At 51.1% G+C, this 20,343-nt stretch overlaps 1 protein-coding gene across 2 annotated transcripts in view; it reads left to right on the forward strand.

Annotated features, from left to right (window-relative positions):
- Window positions 1-11,737: 11,737 nt before the first annotated feature.
- The window catches only part of LOC146802386 (olfactomedin-4-like), a 94,969-nt gene continuing 86,363 nt past the window's right edge, over window positions 11,738-20,343 (forward strand). The window contains exon 1 of one of the 2 annotated variants that reach the window (XM_085621976.1): window positions 11,738-11,984. In XM_085621976.1, coding sequence (XP_085478102.1) covers window positions 11,901-11,984 — 84 coding nt within the window. In that variant the 5' untranslated portion in view covers window positions 11,738-11,900. The remainder of the gene's footprint in view (window positions 11,985-20,343) is intronic. The other variant, XM_085621975.1, reaches the window with a different exon arrangement.

Genomic DNA, 20,343 nt, shown 5'->3' on the forward strand with positions numbered 1-20,343 from the left:
CCGTGCACACAGCTGGGTTCTGGGGAGGGGTCGGGGAGGCGCTGGTGGCCCCAACAGTGCATACAGCCGGGTCCTGGGGAGGAGCGCGGGGGGGTCAGCAGTGCATACAGCCGGGTCCTGGGGAGGAGCGCGGGGAGGGAGGGGGGGTCAGCAGTGCATACAGCTGGGTCCTGGGAGGAGCGGAGGGGGGGTGCAGCATTGCATCCAGCCTGACCAGGGGGAGGAGCCCCAGCAGTGCAGCTCCCTTGTGAACATGCGGTGACCAGGCGCCGGCGGCCGGGAAGGACAGGGAGCCCCACCTCACCCGGCGCCACCCCTGCTTGCTGGGGCTTCGTGGCACGCGTTAAGAGCGGGAACTCGCACCCTGTGCGGGGAGGAGGCCACCGACCTGAACTGTGTGCCAGCTAGAGGCCTCCAGGCGCTAGGTTGGACAAATCTACTGTAGATCCGCCATCTCACGGGCGAAAGTGTTTTATAACAACCTCCACCTTCGAGACAAAAGTCGATCTCAAAAAACACCATCGGCTTTCTTACACGAGTTGTCACGGAAGCGAAAACGACGTATGCGAAGAGAATACTTGGATTTACCAAGCTACTATGGAGCTGCGTAGAAAGAAGTGCTAATACGATACATTAAATCATGGAAAACATCTATTTTTAAATAAAAAACACGCGTAGACTAGTAGTATCAATAGCACGTGAGTGCGGATTGCGTGTACGTTTAAGGATAATTTTACATATATTTAGACGGAGCTTTTAAATGCGGATCCGATTACCGAGAACAAATTGAAAAAAATAAAACATTCTAAACGAAAATCACATTGCGCGTAGGAGACGCGCGTTACCATAAAAACTAAATAAAACCAATCGAAAGTTTTGACGGGATACCAGACAGCTTAGCTGGGAATATGCTGAAACTAAGTTTACCTACAGACAGCAGCATAGCTGACACCGACCCCAGGACCCCGCAGGAGCTCGCCGACTTGGTCACCATGTTTCTCCGAGGTCAAGCAGAAATGCCTCGGAGAAACGCAGCAAATTTTCGGATTGGGGGGCGTGTTTTTCTTTCTCTCCTCTTCCTATTGGCTGGAATGTTTACATTCCAGAGGAGAGAAAGAAAGAAAACAAGGAGATCAGGTGAGGGAGCAACGCCGGGACACCACCGCCTTTCTCTGAGGCACAGCAGAAAATGCCTCGGAGAAAGGGAGTGTCCTTTTCGGATTGGGGGGCGTGTTTTGCTGTTGTCTCCTCCCTGAGACTTCTCGCAAAAAACACGCCCCCCGATCCGAAAACGACGGGGCAGGATTAGAGTGACGGGACCTCTTCTCCAATGGCTGGCCAGCATTTACTAGGCCAGCCAATGGAGAACAGGGAAGAAGAGGGGCGGGTTCAAGCCCCTCTTCACCCAAGTCATTATGTCTCGCGAGCGAGACTGCGCAAGCGCAGCCATCGCTAGCCGAGACCTAAAAAGGAGGGGCCACATAACCACCCAACCATGGCATTCTCAGGACCTGGGAACCCCATCTCCTAGGGCCATGCATTTTTTTTTTTTTTTTTTTGTTTAAAACGTTTTTATTGAGACAAAACAAACCATGGGGGAGGGGGATAGGAGGGCAGGATACATGGAATACAGTCAAAGAAAAAGGGTGCAACTCCAGAGGGTTGGCAATAGGTAGCGCGGTGAGTCAGGGGGAAAAACACAGTAAATGAAAGCTGGAAATGCAAGCTATGGAATCCCCGCACGCGTATCCGACACCCCAAATCTAAGCAATAAAAGCCATCAACAACTCAACAGAACACAATCCCCCCCCTCCATCCCCCATCCTCCCAGTAACGAAAAAACAACACCCCCCCCCCGTCCTATGGTCCCGCATCAGAGTAATCCTAACCAGGAAGCCCCGGACCCCCCCCCCCCTCCCCGGGAGGTCCCCGTCTCACATGTAAACTAGTCCGCCGGGGTCACCGGCGGCGTCAGCCTGAGAAGCCTAAGATACCTCGGGCAGGTGAGCTCCCGGAATTCAGTGGACAGCAGCGCTAGAAAGGGTTGCCACAGCTCTTCAAATTGGTCTATCTCCCCCGCAACCGTAAGCGACAGCTTCTCCATCCCCAGCACATGCCAGAGCCTATGCAACCAACCAGTGATGGAGGGGACGGTAGTTGTGCGCCAGTGGATTAGAATGTTCTGAACCGCAGACCCCAGCGCGATTGCGATCTGCCTACCCCTACGGGACTTCAGTGGGTACATTAGGTCATTGGGGAGGCCCAACAGGACATACGCCGGGAGTCGCGGCAGCTCTATCCCAAAGTGCTTATCCACCTCGTCCAAGACTTCCTTCCAGTAGGCGGTCAGCACTGGGCAATCCCAAAGAATGTGTGAAAGGGTACCTTCCTGCCCGCAGCTCCGCCAGCACCCCCTGTCAGTGTGTTTATGCATTTCATACAGTCTCTCCGGGGTGTAGTACCAGTATGTGGACACCTTAGTAAAGGTCTCCGTAAGGCCCGTGTGATATGCAGAGTGCCGCGCCCGATACGCAATTTTGTCCCATTCCTTGTGGCTGAGTGTCCTACCCAATTCCCTGTGCCAGCGCTCCCTCCCTGGGTTGTAATAATGAAACGGCGGGGGTTGTAGGTATTTGTACAGATCGGTAATCAGCTTAGCGTCGGAGGTCCGAGTAGCCAACCACCTCTCATACGGTGTAATTGGACGGGCGGCGGTGGCACGCACCTGGGGCTGGAGGGCCCAATGCCGAACCTGCATGTAGCGCAATCTGTCCAGCTCCGTCAGGCCGAACTCCTGGCGGAGTTGCTGAAAAGGAACCACTCCCTCCGGGCCATAGATCTGTAAGAGTGCCCTGCAGCCCGCCTGCACCCAGTGGGAGAAAACCCCCGGCTCCATCCCTGGGGAGAAGTCCGGGTTGCCCGCAATGGGCGTGAGCGGCGAAGGGAAGGTGGTAAGGCCCCGGGCCTCACAGACCGCATCCCACACACGCAGGGGGACCCGCGTAACAAAGGAAGCGTAAAGATTAGGGGGGCGATGCGCGCGGCGCAGGAATGGAACCTCTTGTAAGGTGCGGCCCGCCACTGCCTGGTCTTGGAAGAGCCAATGTTTGTCGGACTCCCACCTGCTCCACTCCACCAGATAGCGTAGCTGTGCCGCCTGAAAGTACTTACGGAGGTCTGGAATGCCGAGACCCCCCGCCTCCGGAGCAAGCGTGGAGAGGACCCTCTTCATGCGTGGCCTGCGGCCCTGCCAGACAAAGCGGGAGATGTCAGCCTGCATTTGTCGTATCCAGCCCACCGGGGGCTGGAGCGGAAGGGCCCAGAAAAGATATAGTATCTGGGGCAACACCGTCATCTTGACCGCCGCGATTCGCCCCAGCCAGGACAGCAGGCCTTTGTTCCAGCGACCTAGCTCATCCTTGACCTTCCTGCTGAGGGAAGCATAATTGGCCGTAACCATCTCCGGTAATGTAGGCGCCAGCAAAATCCCCAGGTACGGCACCGTGGACGAGGACCACTGCATGGGGAAGAGCCGCTGAAGATCCCTCCTGGTATCCGCAGCCAGGGACACGTCTAACGCCATCGACTTGCTCCTATTCATTTTGAAGCCGGCCACCCCCGCAAAGGCGTCCAGTTCCCGGAGGCAAGCAGGCAGCGACCTCCTAGGGTCGTCCAGGGTCAACAGGACATCATCCGCGTAGAGACTGACGGTGTGGACGTACTGGCCCATCCGGACCCCGACAGCATCCGGATTATTGCGAATCCTCTGAGCAAACGGCTCCATGTAGAGGGCAAACAAGAGCGGTGAAAGAGGGCAGCCCTGCCGCATGCCGCGCTCGATGGCAAAGCCACCGGAGCTACACCCGTTGACCCGCACCGACGCTGAAGGATGCTTATAGCAGTTAAATACCACGGTGCGGAACTTATCGCCGATTCCCAATTTCTTGAGGACCAGCTCAAGATACGGCCAGTGAACTCTGTCGAAGGCCTTCTCCGCATCAACGGACAGCAACATCCGCTCCCCCGAGATCCTTGAGGCCTTCTCCAGAACATGCGTCACCCTCTTGGTGTTGTCAACCGTCTGTCTGCCGGGCACAAAACCAGCCTGGTCCGCCTCCAGCAGACCTGGGAGGTGTGGACTCAGCCTGGACGCGAGAATCCCCGTGTACAACTTGAGGTCGACATTTAAAAGCGAGATGGGTCGGTACGAGCCGCAGAGGGCCCGGTCCTTCCCAGGTTTCGGGATTACCGCGACCGCCGCCCTCAGGATATCCGGAGGGATGGCTCCCGGTTCGGAGAAAGAGTTAAATAGCCGAGTAAGGACAGGGGCCACGGCCGTGCAAAAAGTCTTGTAAAAGAGCGACGTGTACCCGTCCGGGCCCGGGGCCTTGCCATGTTTCAGCCGCGTGATAGCTGAAATCACTTCCTCAACATGGATGTCCCGCTCCAGGTGGTCCGCCTGAGCCGGATCCAGTGCCGGGAGGGTCACCGACTCCAAATAGCCATCGGCATCCCGTGGCGAGGAGGGCTCCTCAGCATACAGCGCCTCGTAGAAGCCGCGGAAAGACTCCGCTACCTCCGCGTCCCCGGAGACAACCCCCCCGTCCGCGCCCACCAATTCTTTCACAACGCTGCGCTGTTGCGCGACCCGGAGCCGGTGTGCTAGGAGCTTGCCACATCTGTCCCCCCCAGTGTAGTAGGCATGTTTCAAGCGTAGGGCGGCGTACTCCGCCCTGTCAAGATCCAGAGCCGACAGGAGCTTCCTCGCTGCCTTCAACTGCCTCCACACCCTCGGCGCCCCCGTACGGCGGTGGACCTGCTCAAGCTCCCGGACCTGAGCTGTCAGCTCATCCCTCTTCAGTTGCCGCTCCTTGTTTTCGGCTGCCGAGATAGAGATAAATTCCCCCCGGAGGACGGCCTTCAGTGCTGCCCACTGTGTCGCCTGCGAGGTGTCAGTGTTGCTATTGTGGGTGAGATAGTCCTGTATGACCTCCCCGATGCGTTGCACCACCGACTTTTTGTGTAGAAGGGTATCCCGGAGGTGCCACACCCCCCGAGAGGGGGAGGCCGCCGGCCACTGGAAAACGCCGGTGACTGGGGAGTGGTCAGACAGGGTCAGGACCCCGATGTCCGCCGCCGTGGCAGCGGCACGCATCGGTCCACTCACCAGGAGATAGTCCAGCCGTGAGTAGGTTCGGTGTGCGTGCGAGAAATAAGAGTAGTCCCTATCCGTGGGGTGCATGGAGCGCCAGAGGTCGTGCAAGTCCATTTCCGCAATCCGGGCCCTCCCAGCCTGGGACAGTTCCCCCGTCTGCGGGAAGCGCTGCGCCGATCTGTCCATCACAGAATCGAAGACAATGTTGAGGTCTCCCCCCAAGATAATGTGGCGGTCGGGGGAAGCAGTGACATCCACCAGCGCGGAATCTAGGAAGCGCTCTTGGTGATCGTTTGGGCTATAAACGGAGCCGACCGTAAATGCTATGCCTCCCAGGCGCATGCGATACGCAAGGAGCCTCCCCTTCTGTTCAGCGCACTTATGCAAAACCTCCCCCCGAAAGGAGCTCGCTAGGAGAATGGCTACCCCCGCCGTCTTGTTCGCCGCCGAGGAAAAGAACTGGGTAGGGAACTTAGCAGAACGCATCCTATGGCAATCTCGGGGCAATAAGTGTGTCTCCTGCAAAAGGCAAATGTCCGCCTGCGTCCCCTCCAGCAACGAAAGGATCGCTCTGCGCTTCACCGGGTTATTCAGACCCTGAACATTAAGGGTCACTACCTTTAGGCCCGGCATTCCTCGCGGGGATCGGGAGCGCCATGCAACGGGCAGGGAATCAGCGGGTGGGGCGCACGGGGCCGCAGCGCAGGACAAGCCAAAACGAAGCGGGCATAGACAACATCGGACGGGACCTTCCCAACCCCAAAACAACCCCCTCCCCCACCCAAAACAAAACCCTGGCAACTAGCCACCCACAAACTCAAACACCCCATTGTCTCAGTCAAGCCCCAAAAAGGGCAAGTCCGTAGAAAAGAACGAAGTGGACGTCCAGCCACTCACCTCCATCCGCTCCCCCCCAACCCCCCGCCCCGTACCAAGCATGTAAAGAAGCTAAAGACATCTCCCCCCGGAGTGTGTGTTAGGCCGTCAAGGCCACATCAGAGGAGCCGGTCGAGTCCCCGGCCGCCGCCCTCAGGGCGTCGGCCATGTCCGCTCTGATGGTAGGGGAGTCCGGACGCCCCACACTGGCCGCTGAACGCCGCCTCGTTGACCTCCGCCGGTTCCGTCTCTCCGAGGACCTCCACAACGGCGTAGCTCCTTCCTCCTCCGCCGCCGTGAGCCCCAGGACACCACAAATGTCTTGCAAGGAGCGTAGCTGGTGTAACACTCCATTCCACCGAAAAATCAGGCAGAAGGGGTGACCCCAAGAGTACGGCGTCTCGTGTTCGCGCAGAAAGTCAGTGGCAATCCTAAAGGACCTGCGTTTCTGCAGCGTGATGGCGGAGAGGTCCTGGTAAAGCGCCACTGGCCGATCCCGGAAAGTCAGGGGCTGTTTCCTGCGGGCCTCAGCCATGATGCGTTCCTTCAGTGGAAAGTCGGGCAGGAAGGCCAGAATGTCCGGTGGAGGTGCCGATGACTGGCGCTGCCGGCCGACCCTATGCGCCCTGTCAATGCTGATGGGAAAGTCCGCAGCTTCCCCCAGGATCTCTCGGAACAGGGCCCGCAGGTAGCTCCCCAGATCGGACCCCTCATCCGCAGTCGGCACACCACGCACTTGGATGTTGTTCCTCCGAGATCTGTTCTCAAGGTCCTCAGAGTGGGCCTGGAGCTCCACACACTGTTCCCGGAGGCGAAGAACGTCCTGCTGAAGGTGGACTATCTCCTCCGCTCGATGTTGGCCCTCCGTCTCCACCGCTTCAACCCGCTCGCCAAGGCCCTCCACCTCCCTGCGCACTTCTCGGACCTCGCTGGCCACCTCCCGCTTCAGTGTCTGGAAGTCCTCCCTGAGGGAGCTAAACAGTTCCTCCATAAAGGCCCTCGTGACGGGTGGCTCCCCTCCAGTCACATCCGCCGGAGCCCGGGAGGGCCCCGGCGAGGGCTGCGCCCTGTCCCGCAAGTGCTGGGCCCTGCTAAGCATGTCCGGCAGGGTACGGTCCCCTTTCTTCGGGCCACCTCTTCCAGACATCGCTAGCTCCGCAGTCGGGCACAGATCCAGGCGCCCCAGGGATGCTCAGCCGCCCGCAAGCACTCGACGTGGGTATCCCCCACGAGTGAAGTCGCTGCGTCACAGGTGACAAAATGGCGGCCCAATCCGGTCACCGTCAGCCGCAGGGGCCCGCGTGAGACAACCAAGGGGGCCGCAGCGGGGGGGTCTCATCAGCACAGCCCTCCGGTAGTCAGCCCAGCAGCAGCGGGGGTCGCCTGCATCCAGCAGCCAGGACTCCGGCGAAGGCTGCCACCACTGCTCCTTCGGGGACAAAATGGCGGCCGGGCAGAGCAGGCCAAAACGGCCAGGCCCGACGACTTCACCGGGGCCCCTGAAGCACCCCACAGTCAAATAAGTTCCACCACCGGCCCCAGTCTGTCACGCACAGGGGCCCAGATGGTCCAACCCCATCAGGGAGTCCGCTGTACCTCGGCTAGGGATTAGGGCCTCCGCAGTGCGAGGTGTCGCCGTCACAAGTCTGAGTGCCGGGGCGTCCGTCCCAAGCCTTCCGCACCGTCGGGTCCCTTCCCGCGGGGCTCCTTCAGTCTCCGTCGAGCGGCGGGCCAAATCCCCTCCAGATCGCAACTTTCAGCACCAGGCCCAACCGAGGAGCCCGGACAGCTCTCCAATGCGCTCCGCCCCTCGGGCTCGCCGTCGTCCCTTGAACTCGATCGAACTTTTGGGGGGGTTCCCCCGAGGCGATCCGAACCAAAACAGCACCAATGTGCACCCCAGATGCTCCGCCACTCTCCTCTCCCGCGCTGAGCCTCAGCGGGGGGAGAAAGGCGTAAGAAAAGGGCTCAAGCTTGGCCGGGCCGGAGGAGCTACGGGAGGAAGCGTCCGCTCACCCCGCCATCTTGGCCACGCCCCGCATTTTATTTTTTAAAGGGGAGGTGGCCACGTGGTTGCCTCCCCGAACCTTCTCAGGGCCCGGGGACCCCATTTCTTGGAGCCCAATGCACATAAAAAGGGACAGTTGCAGTGTGGCACCCCTCCCCAAGCCTTATTAAGCCCTGAGGTACCATTCCCCATGCTGTATTATTTTAAAAGGTGAAGTGGGCAATGTAGTCCCTGTCCTCCTTTGAACCTGGCGACCCATCCCACAGGGCTCTGCTTCTTTTTCAATAGGCGGGGGTACCATAATTTTTTTGAATATATAACAAAAGTGGAAATATTATAACTTATTTCATTGACTTCTCAAGCTCTACTGACATTTTTACATACAGTTGTGTCAAATGGTGGAAAAGTTATTAGTGCATGAGAAATGCACTTTCAATGGAAACTTCAGTTTAATCTTAAAATTGCATCTTAAAAGTCACAATTTTATTAAAAAATTGCAATTTTTATAACTGTAACTTTTATTTCAAACTTTGGGTACTTGCTTCCTTTTTTCCACCCATTTGGGGACTGCTGACTTAAAAAATCACAGTTCTCAAATATCCAATTCTTGATTAATTGCAATCAGATTTGTAATCAAATAACGTTTGGTCTCATTTAACGTCTACATTTGCTTTTTTTTAAAAAGAAAACCACAGTACGTACACCGACCTCCTTGCCACAACAGACGACATTCGCACCTTACTAGACAAAGGAGAAACAGCAGCCCTCATCCTCCTCGACCTCTCAGCGGCTTTCGACACAGTCCCTCACCGCACTCTAATACGCAGACTCCACGACGCAGGGATCCAAGACAAGGCCCTTGACTGGATACGCTCCTTCCTCTCCAGCAGAACGCAGTGGGTCAGACTCCCCCCTTTCCTCTTGGACCCTACACTTACCAGCTGCAGAGTCCCCCAGGGGTCCTCCCTCAGCTCTTCAACGTCTACATGGCTCCACTCGCCCCCATCGTCAGAACCTACGGACTCAACATTGTGTCATACGCAGACGACACCCAACTCATCCTCTCCCTTTCCAACGAATCCAACACCGCCAGACACAACTTTCGAGATTGCATGAAAGCCGTCACCAAATGGATGAAAAACAGCTGCCTACAACTAAACACCCGTACCTGCAACCAGGGTCCAGATCGTTCTATCCGTCAGTACTCAATGTAGGTACTTGGAGAACCCTCATTCGCGTAAACAGGTCGCGGGGCGGTTTATCTTGATTCTCCGCCTTTCTTTACATACGTGACAGCATCATCATTGGGTCTCTTTTTTATGCCTCCTCCACCTGGAGGGAACCACTGGTTTTCACAGTAGTGATCAGAAATTAGTAGTGAAAGATGCTTTAGTGAAAAGTGATGTTAAAAATTTCTTTCTCATACTACCCTAGTGAAAACATTTTTATTCTATCTGGTGTATGGGAAGACTCTTAAAAAGGGGAAGTGTGTGCAGAATGGACTAATTATGAGACCACTGCACTGTTTATGTCCAGATCTAAGGTCGACATGTTTCAGCCCTACGGATGCCCCTGAAGGGTCAATAGGCTTTCTTCAGGACCTAAAAAAATATATGTGTCAGAAAAGTTATTGTCCGATTCTGAAAAATATCAGAGTGAATACTCTGAGATGAAAGGTCTATAGTACCTTAAGGTTGGCAGTACCTTACGAAGTCCCGACTCGGGCTTCTTTGGGGCCGCTGAGAGTGCGGTGACTACTCTTCAGTAAGTTAAGCACGACTTGTGCTGGCGCTGTTCTCAGGTTCCCGGATGAGAACAGCGCCAGCACAAGTCGTGCTTAACCTACTGAAGAGTAGTCACCGCGCTCTCAGTGGCCCTGAAGTTGCCCGAGACGGGACTTCGTAAGGTACTGCCAACCTTAAGGTACTATAGACCTTTCATCTCAGAGTATTCACTCTGATATTTTTCAGAATCGGACAAAACCTTTTCTCACACATATATTTTTTTAGGTCCTGAAGAAAGCCCATTGACCCTTCAGGGGCATCCTTAGGGCTGAAACATGTCGACCTTAGATCTGGACATAAACAGTGCAGTGGTCTCATAATTAGTCCATTCTGCACGCACTTCACCTTTTTAAGAGTCTTCCCATACACCAGATAGAATAAAAATGTTATCTCTAGGGTAGTATGAGAAAGACATTTTTAACATCAGTTTTCACTAAAGCATCTTTCACTACTAATTTCTGATCACTACTGTGAAAACCAGTGGTTCCCTCCAGGTGGAGGAAGCATAAAAAAGTGACCCAATCATGATGATGTCACGTATGTAAAGAAAGGCAGAGAATCAAGATAAACCGCCCCACGACCTGTTTACGTGAATGAGGGTTCTCCAAGTACCTACATTGAGTACTGACGGATAGAACGATCTGGACCCTGGTTGCAGGTACCAGTGATCCATTCCCTATTGATTATGAATTTATGACAGGAAGCCGAATGGATTACAGCTTCTTCTAACTCCCCCCCCCCCCGATTGTAACATACAACTAAACACCAACAAAACGGAAGTACTCATCATGGGCCTAAAAATCGACGCCTGGAACGACACCTGGTGACCCCCACCCTCAGAAGTCCGCCCACCCCCACGGACCACACACGCAACCTGGAAATCATCCTGGACTCAGAGCTCAAAATGGACCGCCAGATCAACTCCGTCTCGTCCTCCTGCTTCCACACCCTCCGCCTCCTACGTAAGACGTTCAAATGGATCCCCCTCGAACACAGAAAGACCGTCACTCACGCCCTGGTCACCAACAGGCTTGACTACGGCAACGCACTCAATGCCGGAATAAACAAAAACCACACCCGCAAGCTACAGAACATCCAAAACGCCGCCACAAGACTGGTCCTCAACTTGCCAAGACACTGCCATATCTCCCAGCACCTGCTCACACTCCACTGGCTTCCCATCGAAGCTAGAGTCACCTTCAAGATGCTAACCCACGCTCTCACAAGGCCCTCCACGACACCGGACCAGCATACCTGAACAGCCGACTCATATTCCACGCACCCCAAAGGACCCTATGATCAGACCAGCTCTCCTACTCCGTGGTCCCCCGCACCAGAAAGACCAGATCGGGAGGCTGCTCCTTCTCCTTCCGCGCGGCCAGAGCCTGGAACGACCTTCCGCTCCACCTCAGACATCGCACCCCATCTTTGCAAGAAATCTCAAAATCTGGCTCTTCGACAGACCCCCTCCTTGATGGATTGGAACCTGTGACCCCCCCCACCACTCAGCGCCTTGAGATCCTTATGGGTGAGTAGTCGCGCTTAAAAAACACCTGATTGATTGATTGATTGACCGCATATCCACAAAACCAAAAAATGATTGCGAGTTGGATCAGGCCACAACTCATTGTAGTTAGCTGAAAAGCTGTGAGCTAAATTAGTATGTGTCTCTCTCCTCCAACGAAAATTTTAAACCACCTCAATTAAAAGATGTTTTTCCCTTTTCTAGGACTCGCTAAACTTTACTTTCACCCGTTTACGTGTTTCATAAAGCAGCAGCTGGCCAAATAAAACACAAGCTCGCCGTGTTGGTACACAGGGGACCTTTACCCAGTGGCTGATTTTAGCCGTGACCTTCGACCCCTTCCACTCCCCTGCACGTTACATGTCCAGGAAAATCTGTAAATGTCAGACTGCCTGCCTGGGGGCAAACATTCGGCGGCTCGCTTTTCAGGTGACTTACAGTTTGCAAACAAACGGGAAACAACGGGGAAATCACAAGGAACAATGACGGGACCATATAAAAGACGCCGGAAAGAGTGCGGCTAGTTCATGAGCTGTGAACCTGAGGGGGGTGATGGCGTCGTGGTCCGGCTCAGCTGTGCTCATCCTGTTCTTGCAGGCTGCTCTGAAGGGGCCTGGACCCTCTTCGGCCCAGGAGGTGAGGCTACTTTACCGCATGATTCCACTTCATCCCCCTTTCTGCAATTCTCTGCCTTTCTTTTCACATCTTATTTAATCTAATAGACTTAAACACAATAAAAGAAGGGAGAGAGAGAGAGTGTGTGTGCGTGCGTGCGAGAGAAAGAGAGAGACCGTAAACCAAGGAGAGAGAGAGTGTGTGTGCTTGCGTGCGAGAGAAAGAGAGAGACCGTAAACCATCGGGTATAACTATAAGACTTAAAATGGTAACTAATTTTATTGACCTTGCAAGGATTAATGAGTGAGATGGGCTAAAAACTTTGATTTCTTCGTCACTAATAGAAAACAATCTGTTTCCCCGTACAATCAAACCTTTCCAGCAGTAAATTGCATGATTGTGTTATGTTTTAACAGTCACACTATTCAATCACGTAAAACCTGGAATTTAAGAATATTTAGGCTGTAATAGAAACCGTTAATGTTAGGAGCATAAAATAGAGCAGTCGTCAGTCCATTACATTGTTAGGGAAACGTTACTCTTTCCTGGAGAGGTGTTGGAGGAAAAAAAACATAATTGTAATTTGTCATTTCTCACCTCTACACGTGTCCTGCTGGTGTAACTACAGCTTTAACTCATTAAACACATGTTTGACTATCTCCTGAAGTCTTGTCCCCACAGTGTGGCCATGCACACACTAAACAATATAGCAATGTCCCGAAGACTAGCCCTGAAAAACATCATTGTTGACGTCCAAACCTTAAAATCAAACTCGAAGCCTGGACTTTATTTCTGAAGATATTTCACTTGAACCCTAGGGGGCTATAGGAACGCATCATGCAACACCACTCATGTAAGGCTTCCAAATTATTTTAAAGAGCCGTGTAACTTACAATTATTCCATTTCTGACCCAGTGCTTTGCATCGCCATCATGATATTGTAGGCCTGTTCCTAGATTCGGCAGCCTTGGGAACCAAGGTAAAATATGGACGATAAAGAAATGTTCCCAGAATCAAGTGATGTCAAGTGAAGAAAGCAGATTGTTAGAGCACAGAGGCCGAACCACAAAACATTTGTGAATTGCACTATTACATGTGTAAGTAAGGCAGTGTTTTGTGCAAACACCTTTCACTACCATATTATGAAGGGCTTCTCAAGGTGTAATGTGTGGCAAGAATTATTGTGCATCTTTGAAGTGCTGCATTTTGCTGTGATAGTGATGTTTTCAGTGCTGTTGGTGATTGTGTTGGATTATTGCATTGTGCTGTAGCTTACACTATGGTTGGGTGCTGTCTTCCGTTTTATTCTGACTGTTTTGGTGTGTTATGTCCTATGTTGTACTGTCTTTTTTGCTTGGTGCTGAGCTATTTTGTTATGGCCTGTTGTATTGTACTGTTGTGCTGCCAAAAGCAGCATCTTCTAATAAAGTTCCAGGGACAAAAATCCATTTACCTCTGTATTAGGTGGGAATATCCCTCTGCCCCAGGCCCTCAATTTCTTATAGCGATTACAGAGTACAAGAAAACACAGTTCAATACTAGAACATAACAGAACAGCACAACAAAATATACTAGGAGCTGTTAATGATGGCTCTGCGCAGAGGCACGCACCTGTTTTTTAGCATTTGACTTGTCTAAAGTTCCATCATATAACTCGGAATTTCTCCTAGTTAGTGATTGAAATTTAGACACAAAAAGTCGGAAACCAGGTGAGGTAATCTCTACTTACTCTTTCCATCTTGTTCTGTTTGATGCTTATTCATTGACTCGGAAAAATTTGAACTTTGGACACCTGAAGCACAAAAAACACAAGCATTGGCATAGCCAATAGGTCTCGCCTTTGGGACCTTATAAGTGTTTAGCCATGCAACAGTTGCATAACTAAATACTTATAAGGTCCCAAAAGCGAGACCTATTGGCTATGCCAAGCAGCCGTGCGGCCGCGAAAGTGAAAGTAATCGCGGCAAGCGCTGCGCGCGCGCCATGCACTGTAGCTCTAGGCTGGCCTGGTAGCACTTTTTGGAGCCCTCTCAATAAATCTCGCCAGATCAGCGCATGCGCTGGGTCAGGCGAGACCTAACAAGCACTCGATACTGCGCGGAGTCACACAGCTCCACGGCACAAGCCAGCAAAACAGTCACAGCACAACAATCAGGGTACAACAACTAAAATACATCCGTCCCGACTCCCAACTAAAACAAAACTTAATACAAAGATTTTGCACTACAAAAATTTGTATCACAAAATACCCCTTCCACAAACCAGCTTTCATAATCCAATAGTAATAGGTGTTTGCTGCAAGCACTCGTTTACTGAACTGCCAATCCCATGTAACAGCACCAGTCGAAATTGTTTTCTGATTCAGCCACTGATCAATCACATAGATTCAATCAACAATTTAGTCACTCGACTACGTTTCCTCAAACATAGATGAAGGCCAAAGGGAGTGGTGGAATCTTTGTCATAATCTCGTGAAATTTTACCTCACCCAGCAGGAGGTATGATACTTTAAAATGATCCTAGGTTAGGTGAAAATTTGAGCAGGGCTTGCACTCCTCATTGGATCGTGACAGCATGAGATGTGAATGTTGTTTTACTGTTCTTTCTCCTTTGTACTTTTCCTTTCATTTGTTTCTCTCTCAAGCATGTGAAACATGAAAACACGTATTAAGCAGTGGTTTGAGTGCTTGAGTGATGATGTTTCCTAAATGAGGAGAAAACAAAACAATTCCTGGCCCTGTAATGTTTGTAAATGAAAATCTACAAATTGGAACACACATTAAAAGGATATCAACAAGGAAGGCAGACGTTACTTTGAAATATGCACAATTCGGCAGATAAAAAGATAACATTCAGTAGGATTTTCGTGACTTGAATTAGGTAAAGGTGCTATAGAAGGCACAGGCAACTGAAGTGCTCTGGTATTTGAAGGCTTACCAGATAGTATTGAAAGAATTGTGCCTAGCGTGGCCAACTTTCCATGATCACTTTGCAGGACACTGTGTGCATTCAAAGACACAGCACCTATGGTGACCCCTGCTCAGTTGAATAGAATCTAAAATCACCTAAATAAGGTGAAGAAGTGCTAAGCTATGCTAAGGATTTGTGAAGCGCGTGGCTACCCAACGGGCCTCCCAGCACCAAGGATCAAGTCCATCACATAATGGCTGAGACAAAAGCAGGTCATTCCAAAAGGTATGTGTTGAGTGCTGGGGGTAGCGAGTTCCAGAGGTTTGATGCAAGGTAAGCAAATGAGTGACCTCCACTTCTTGCTTTCTTGATCTATGGTACAGTAAGAAGTCTATGATCGGAGGAGCGCCGTAATCTTTTAGTGTTATAGGAGTTTAGCAGCCGCTGGATTAGAGGGGGACTTTTACTGTATATCGCCTGGTGACCCAAACAGGGAGTTTTAAATTTGATTCTTTTGAGAATCAGCAGCCAGTGCAGCCCTGCCAGTGATGCCAGTGATGCAGAAACAGACTGAAACTTGGGATCGTTAGGATGATGCATACAGCAGCATTCGGGATGATTTGTAAGTGCCTGGCTACATACAGAGGGCTTCCCAGGCAACTAGCCAAGCCAGATCAGCACTAGGCCCTGGACTACTGTTCTTCTGGTGGCCTGAGGGAGCCAACTCAGAACCTTCCTTATTGTCCTAAGAAGCCAAAGCAGGCAGCAGCTAATTTCTTGACTTGGACCTCCATGGTGAGGTGGGAGTCAATGCATGCCCAGACTTTTTTACTTCCATTTTAGGAGAGGGTAGATCACATAAGTAGCCGGACCATTGTAATTACGTCTGTAGGAGGGATTATTCCAGACCACCAGAACCTCAGATTTGTTACTGTTGAGTTTCAAGTTGTAACTGGACATCCAGTCAGTGAGACCTCTGAGGCAGGCACTGAGCTTGGAGAAGAGAGCTTGTGTGACTGGAGTTAGCGAGATGGTAATTTGGGTATCATTGGTATATAGTACCAATCAAATCCATGCTCCAGTATTGAAGGACTGGGTTTTATTAGGGCCCAGCGGTGCCAGGGAACAACACCTGAAACCTTCGTGGGTTACCTGTTCTGGCGTACAAAACACAGAGACACGGGACACTTCCAGCGACGTCAGAGATCAGCGTTTATTTACTGCAGGGATACAGAGGTCACAAGAAGTACACAGCGTGTAGGTTCTCGGAGACTGCTTCAAATTCGTAGAAGTGGGTCGCTCCTTTTATACACATTTTTGTCATAGGACAGTATGGCAAACAAAGGTTTAACTCAGTTCCCACAATAAACTTCAAAAGGGTCGCGTTCATGTTTCAGGAGGCCGGAACATAATCACAATCAACCTTGTCGGTTCCCAACTGTAAAAACATCTTCCCTCCGCAATAAACACATTTCCTCTCAACCATAAACACATTAAGGAAGGACGGAAAACAGAATGTAAGGAAAGAGCAAGGATGCACAACAGGTTAGAAAAGAGTGTTAGGGTAATAAAGGAAACTCGATAGAGGGATCAAAGACCTCGTGTCTAATGTATGCGTGACTGAAACAATAGACCGGAGCGGCAAGATGAGCCTCGAGCGGGGCCATCTGCCTTACTCGTGTCATTCCCCTCATCGTAAAGTCACCTCAAAGAAACACGTGTCCTTCGTACTATCTTGGAAGTCCCAGGGTCACGAAGCGGACAAAAGCCCGTTCGCTGGCTACTTGAGGGCAAGAAACAAAATGGACGTCGTATCTAAAATGGAACCCGAGGGTTCAGATGAACAAACACAAAAATGAGACGAACCATACATGGGTGTATTGCGAAACTTCGCACACCCACTGTACTCGTCATTTGCGGTTCATAGATACCACACTCGTCCATATTCGTCACCACTCAAAAAGTGCCGTCCCGTTTTACACGGAACCTCAGACGCTCCTTTTGCCCTCATGTAGGCAAGCACTAGTCTAGATCAGAATCTATATCGATATTCATCAGATCGTTCAGATGCTGCTGAAACATCATTCTATCCAGCAATGTCTCCTTGGTAACCGATGGCCGCCTTATACACGTCGCAGCACATAGGCCACATAAGGCAGGACCACACTGTACACAAAGACAACACGTGAACAGAAACGCTACAACAGCCCCTACAATCATCAGAATACTCCAACCCCAAGTTGACATCAGACCCCAAAACCATCCTAGAAGCGTCCAATTACCTTCGTCCACGTGTATGGACTCGGAAATCTTATGCAACTTCGAGATGGCTTGATATACAGTCGGAGCATTATCAGGGATGAAAATGCAACAACTAGAATGGATAATTTTACACACACCCCCTCGATCTGCAAGGACCACGTCTAGAACCATACGGTTCTGCAACGTCATGAGTCTATCCGCCTGTAGTTCCGCTGTTAGATTACCGAGGGCAGTTGCAGTAATATTAGCAGTCGACTCTACCACTCGGGTCAACTGTCTTAGGTTCCTACTATTAACCATAGGTCCCCAGAACGGCAGGAAACCCTTAAAGAAGTCTCCTGCTTCTTGACCAGCAGTATCCTCTTTGCTAATCACACCTCTCACAACTCTAGTTTTGTGGTAATCCGAAGCAACTGTGAAAGTCGGAGGTAAGAGATTCGCAATATAACAGGTACCCGAGAAGTCGCGGGGTAACCATGTATATGCGCGCTCATAACACACAAAATAGGTGCCCTTGGCAGTCAGAAAAACAGGGGAGGAGAGCATTGGTAGGACATACGTTTCAGTGCAAGCACTGTTCCCAAGTTGTGCTCTCGGATTTCGACCCAAACCTTGCAAACAGAAATTACCAAGGTGCGGTACAATCCATATAGGGGACGAGCTCTTCAACTGTCTATCTCCTACTGACGTACCATACTCAGCCTCACTCAGATCCTTATAGGCCTGCACTTCTTCGTCTGGAATGAGTGATGCATCGAAAACATCTCTGTCCAGATCTGCTATGGCTATCGCCAGAGGCTTGTGGTACGGACCAGGACCGGACTTAACAGATCGTGGCTCTCGACTGGGGTAGGAGTCTAGCGCGCTACGAAACATTGTTTGGAATGCTCGAGCAGAACCCTGGGAGCTGTACGGAAGGACCAAATACGGAATACCCCTATCCATGGTATGTGGCATTAACCCACATACCCAACAATTCGTAGTATTCACCACTAACTGATGCTGATGTAGGAGTTGAACAAAGGAATTATTCCTAAATTCCGCACGTCTAACCTGCTCGTGTTGAGGCAAAGGATGAAAAGAATGTGGGGAGACAGTGGTGAGGGAACTTAGGTTAGGAGAAAGGGTAGGTATAACAGAAGGCATAAATTGCGATACCCCAAAATACACTCCGCCCACCAATAACATAGATACAGTTAGGAATAACAAAAACACCTGAACCAAAAAACATTTCGTTCGTGCGACCCTTAATAACTCTGATCTCTGTGCCAATACCCTTTCTTCTTCCACCAACTTCGAGAATGCCATCCTCTACAAACCGTCCGTGACGTTCTTGACGCACTTCGTTCTGAGCAGCGATTATCAATCCCCAGGAGTTCCCAGGAATCGACAAAAGTAACCAACCTAGCGTCAGAAACCTGCTAAACAGAAAGAAGTACCCGCACGGCCCTACGGTAACCCAGATGGCGAGGTTAAAAGTTATTACAAGTCTCTTAGCAGTGGAAAACACAGAAACCTACGAAGAAAGGATACAATTGTTAACATAATATTCGTAACGTCAAAACCACTATACTATCAATTTTTATTAGTCCTTGAATTCCTTGGACGAAGAAAGTATCGACTTCTTCCAGGTTGAGTTTGCTCTATGAACAATTGTTCAGGTGGCGCAGCAGTGTTCAATGAGGCAGATGACGAGTCGGACCTTGGGTTCTCTGCTATTGATGACTCCACTTGTGGATTGGGCAACAATGAATCTTCCACAAGTTGAGCGTCGCTGAATGGCACGAAACGCAAAGGAGTCTCAGTCTCTTCTGCCGGAATCCCAGTTCTCACCCAACCGTCGGTTGGTAAGGGAATCGGTACTTTCTTTGTATGACTGGCGTGGACCCAATGTCTACGGCCCTCCAGTCGAACCGCTGTCCTCGTCGTCAATAAGACTAGATGGGGTCCAACAAATCTTGGCTCCAGATTACGCTTCCGGCCGAAATTTCGGGTGACGACCCAGTCGCCTGGCCGGAGCTGATGTCCAGGACCCTCTGTCTGCGCCGGTAGAGCTTCAAAGACCTGTTGATGAATTAATCGTAGTTTAGTGGTCAAATCATACAAATAATCAATCAACATTGGATATTCGAGACTATCAAAAGCCCTAGGTCTCGGGACTCCCCAAATATTCGCAGGGCGACCGAACACGATCTCATATGGGCTGAGCCCTACTCGAGAGTGTACCGTCGCTCTGGTCGATAGGAGAGCCAGAGGCAAGGCATCCGGCCATGACAGACCAGTCGAAGCCTGAATCTTAGCGAGTTTCAGCTTCAGGGTACCATTGTACCCTTCAACCAAGCCCGCTGCCTGAGGATGGTTGGCACTGTGGAATTTCTGCTTAATTCCAAGGCCCTTACACACACTCTGCATTACACTTCCCACAAACTCACTTCCATTATCCGACCACACAATCCGCGGCATTCCATACCTAGGGAAGTACTCTTTCAATAAGATTTTCGCTGTGGACAGGGCAGTATTATCCTTGAGAGGATAGGCCTCGATCCATCTGGAGAACGCGCAAACTACAACCAAAACATACTTTAGGTTATTGCATCTCTCCATATGGATGAAGTCCAGCTGGATAACCTCAAAGGGACAGGTAGGGGGAGCGAAATGACCAGGTGGAGTGGGGGTGCCTTTTCCGGGATTGTGCATCAAACACACCATACAATTCTTAACCACTCTTTCGGCACACTTAGCAATACCATCATTCCTCCACACAGGAGACAAGAACTTGCATATTCCTTTCGCACTGATATGTGACAAACCATGAGCCATCGTCACAACAGCCAACACGTATGCATCTGGAAGCATCCATCTCTGCCATTCCGTCAGATCAACCCAACATCCATGCATATCCAACTTCCCTGTACTTTCTTTCCACTTGGTCTTTTCAGCTTCAGTAGCTCCATTCTGAATTTCTTTCACACTTTCGACCGTGTTTTCACACATAGCAGTCTCTTCCGGCCATCTCACTGAATTCGTAACATACATTCGAGTCGCAAGATTCTTAGCCGTTTCTTTAGCAACCTCATCCGCAAATGCATTACCACGACCAACATCATCCGTCACTTTCCGGTGCGCACTACATTTCACAATCGCCACTTGTTTAGGCAATGTAAGTGCATCCAAAAGATCATTCACTAGTTGCCCATGCTGGATCTTC

The sequence above is a fragment of the Triturus cristatus genome, chromosome 8, assembly GCF_964204655.1.
Source record: "Triturus cristatus chromosome 8, aTriCri1.1, whole genome shotgun sequence".
Classification (NCBI taxonomy): Eukaryota; Metazoa; Chordata; class Amphibia; order Caudata; family Salamandridae; genus Triturus; species Triturus cristatus.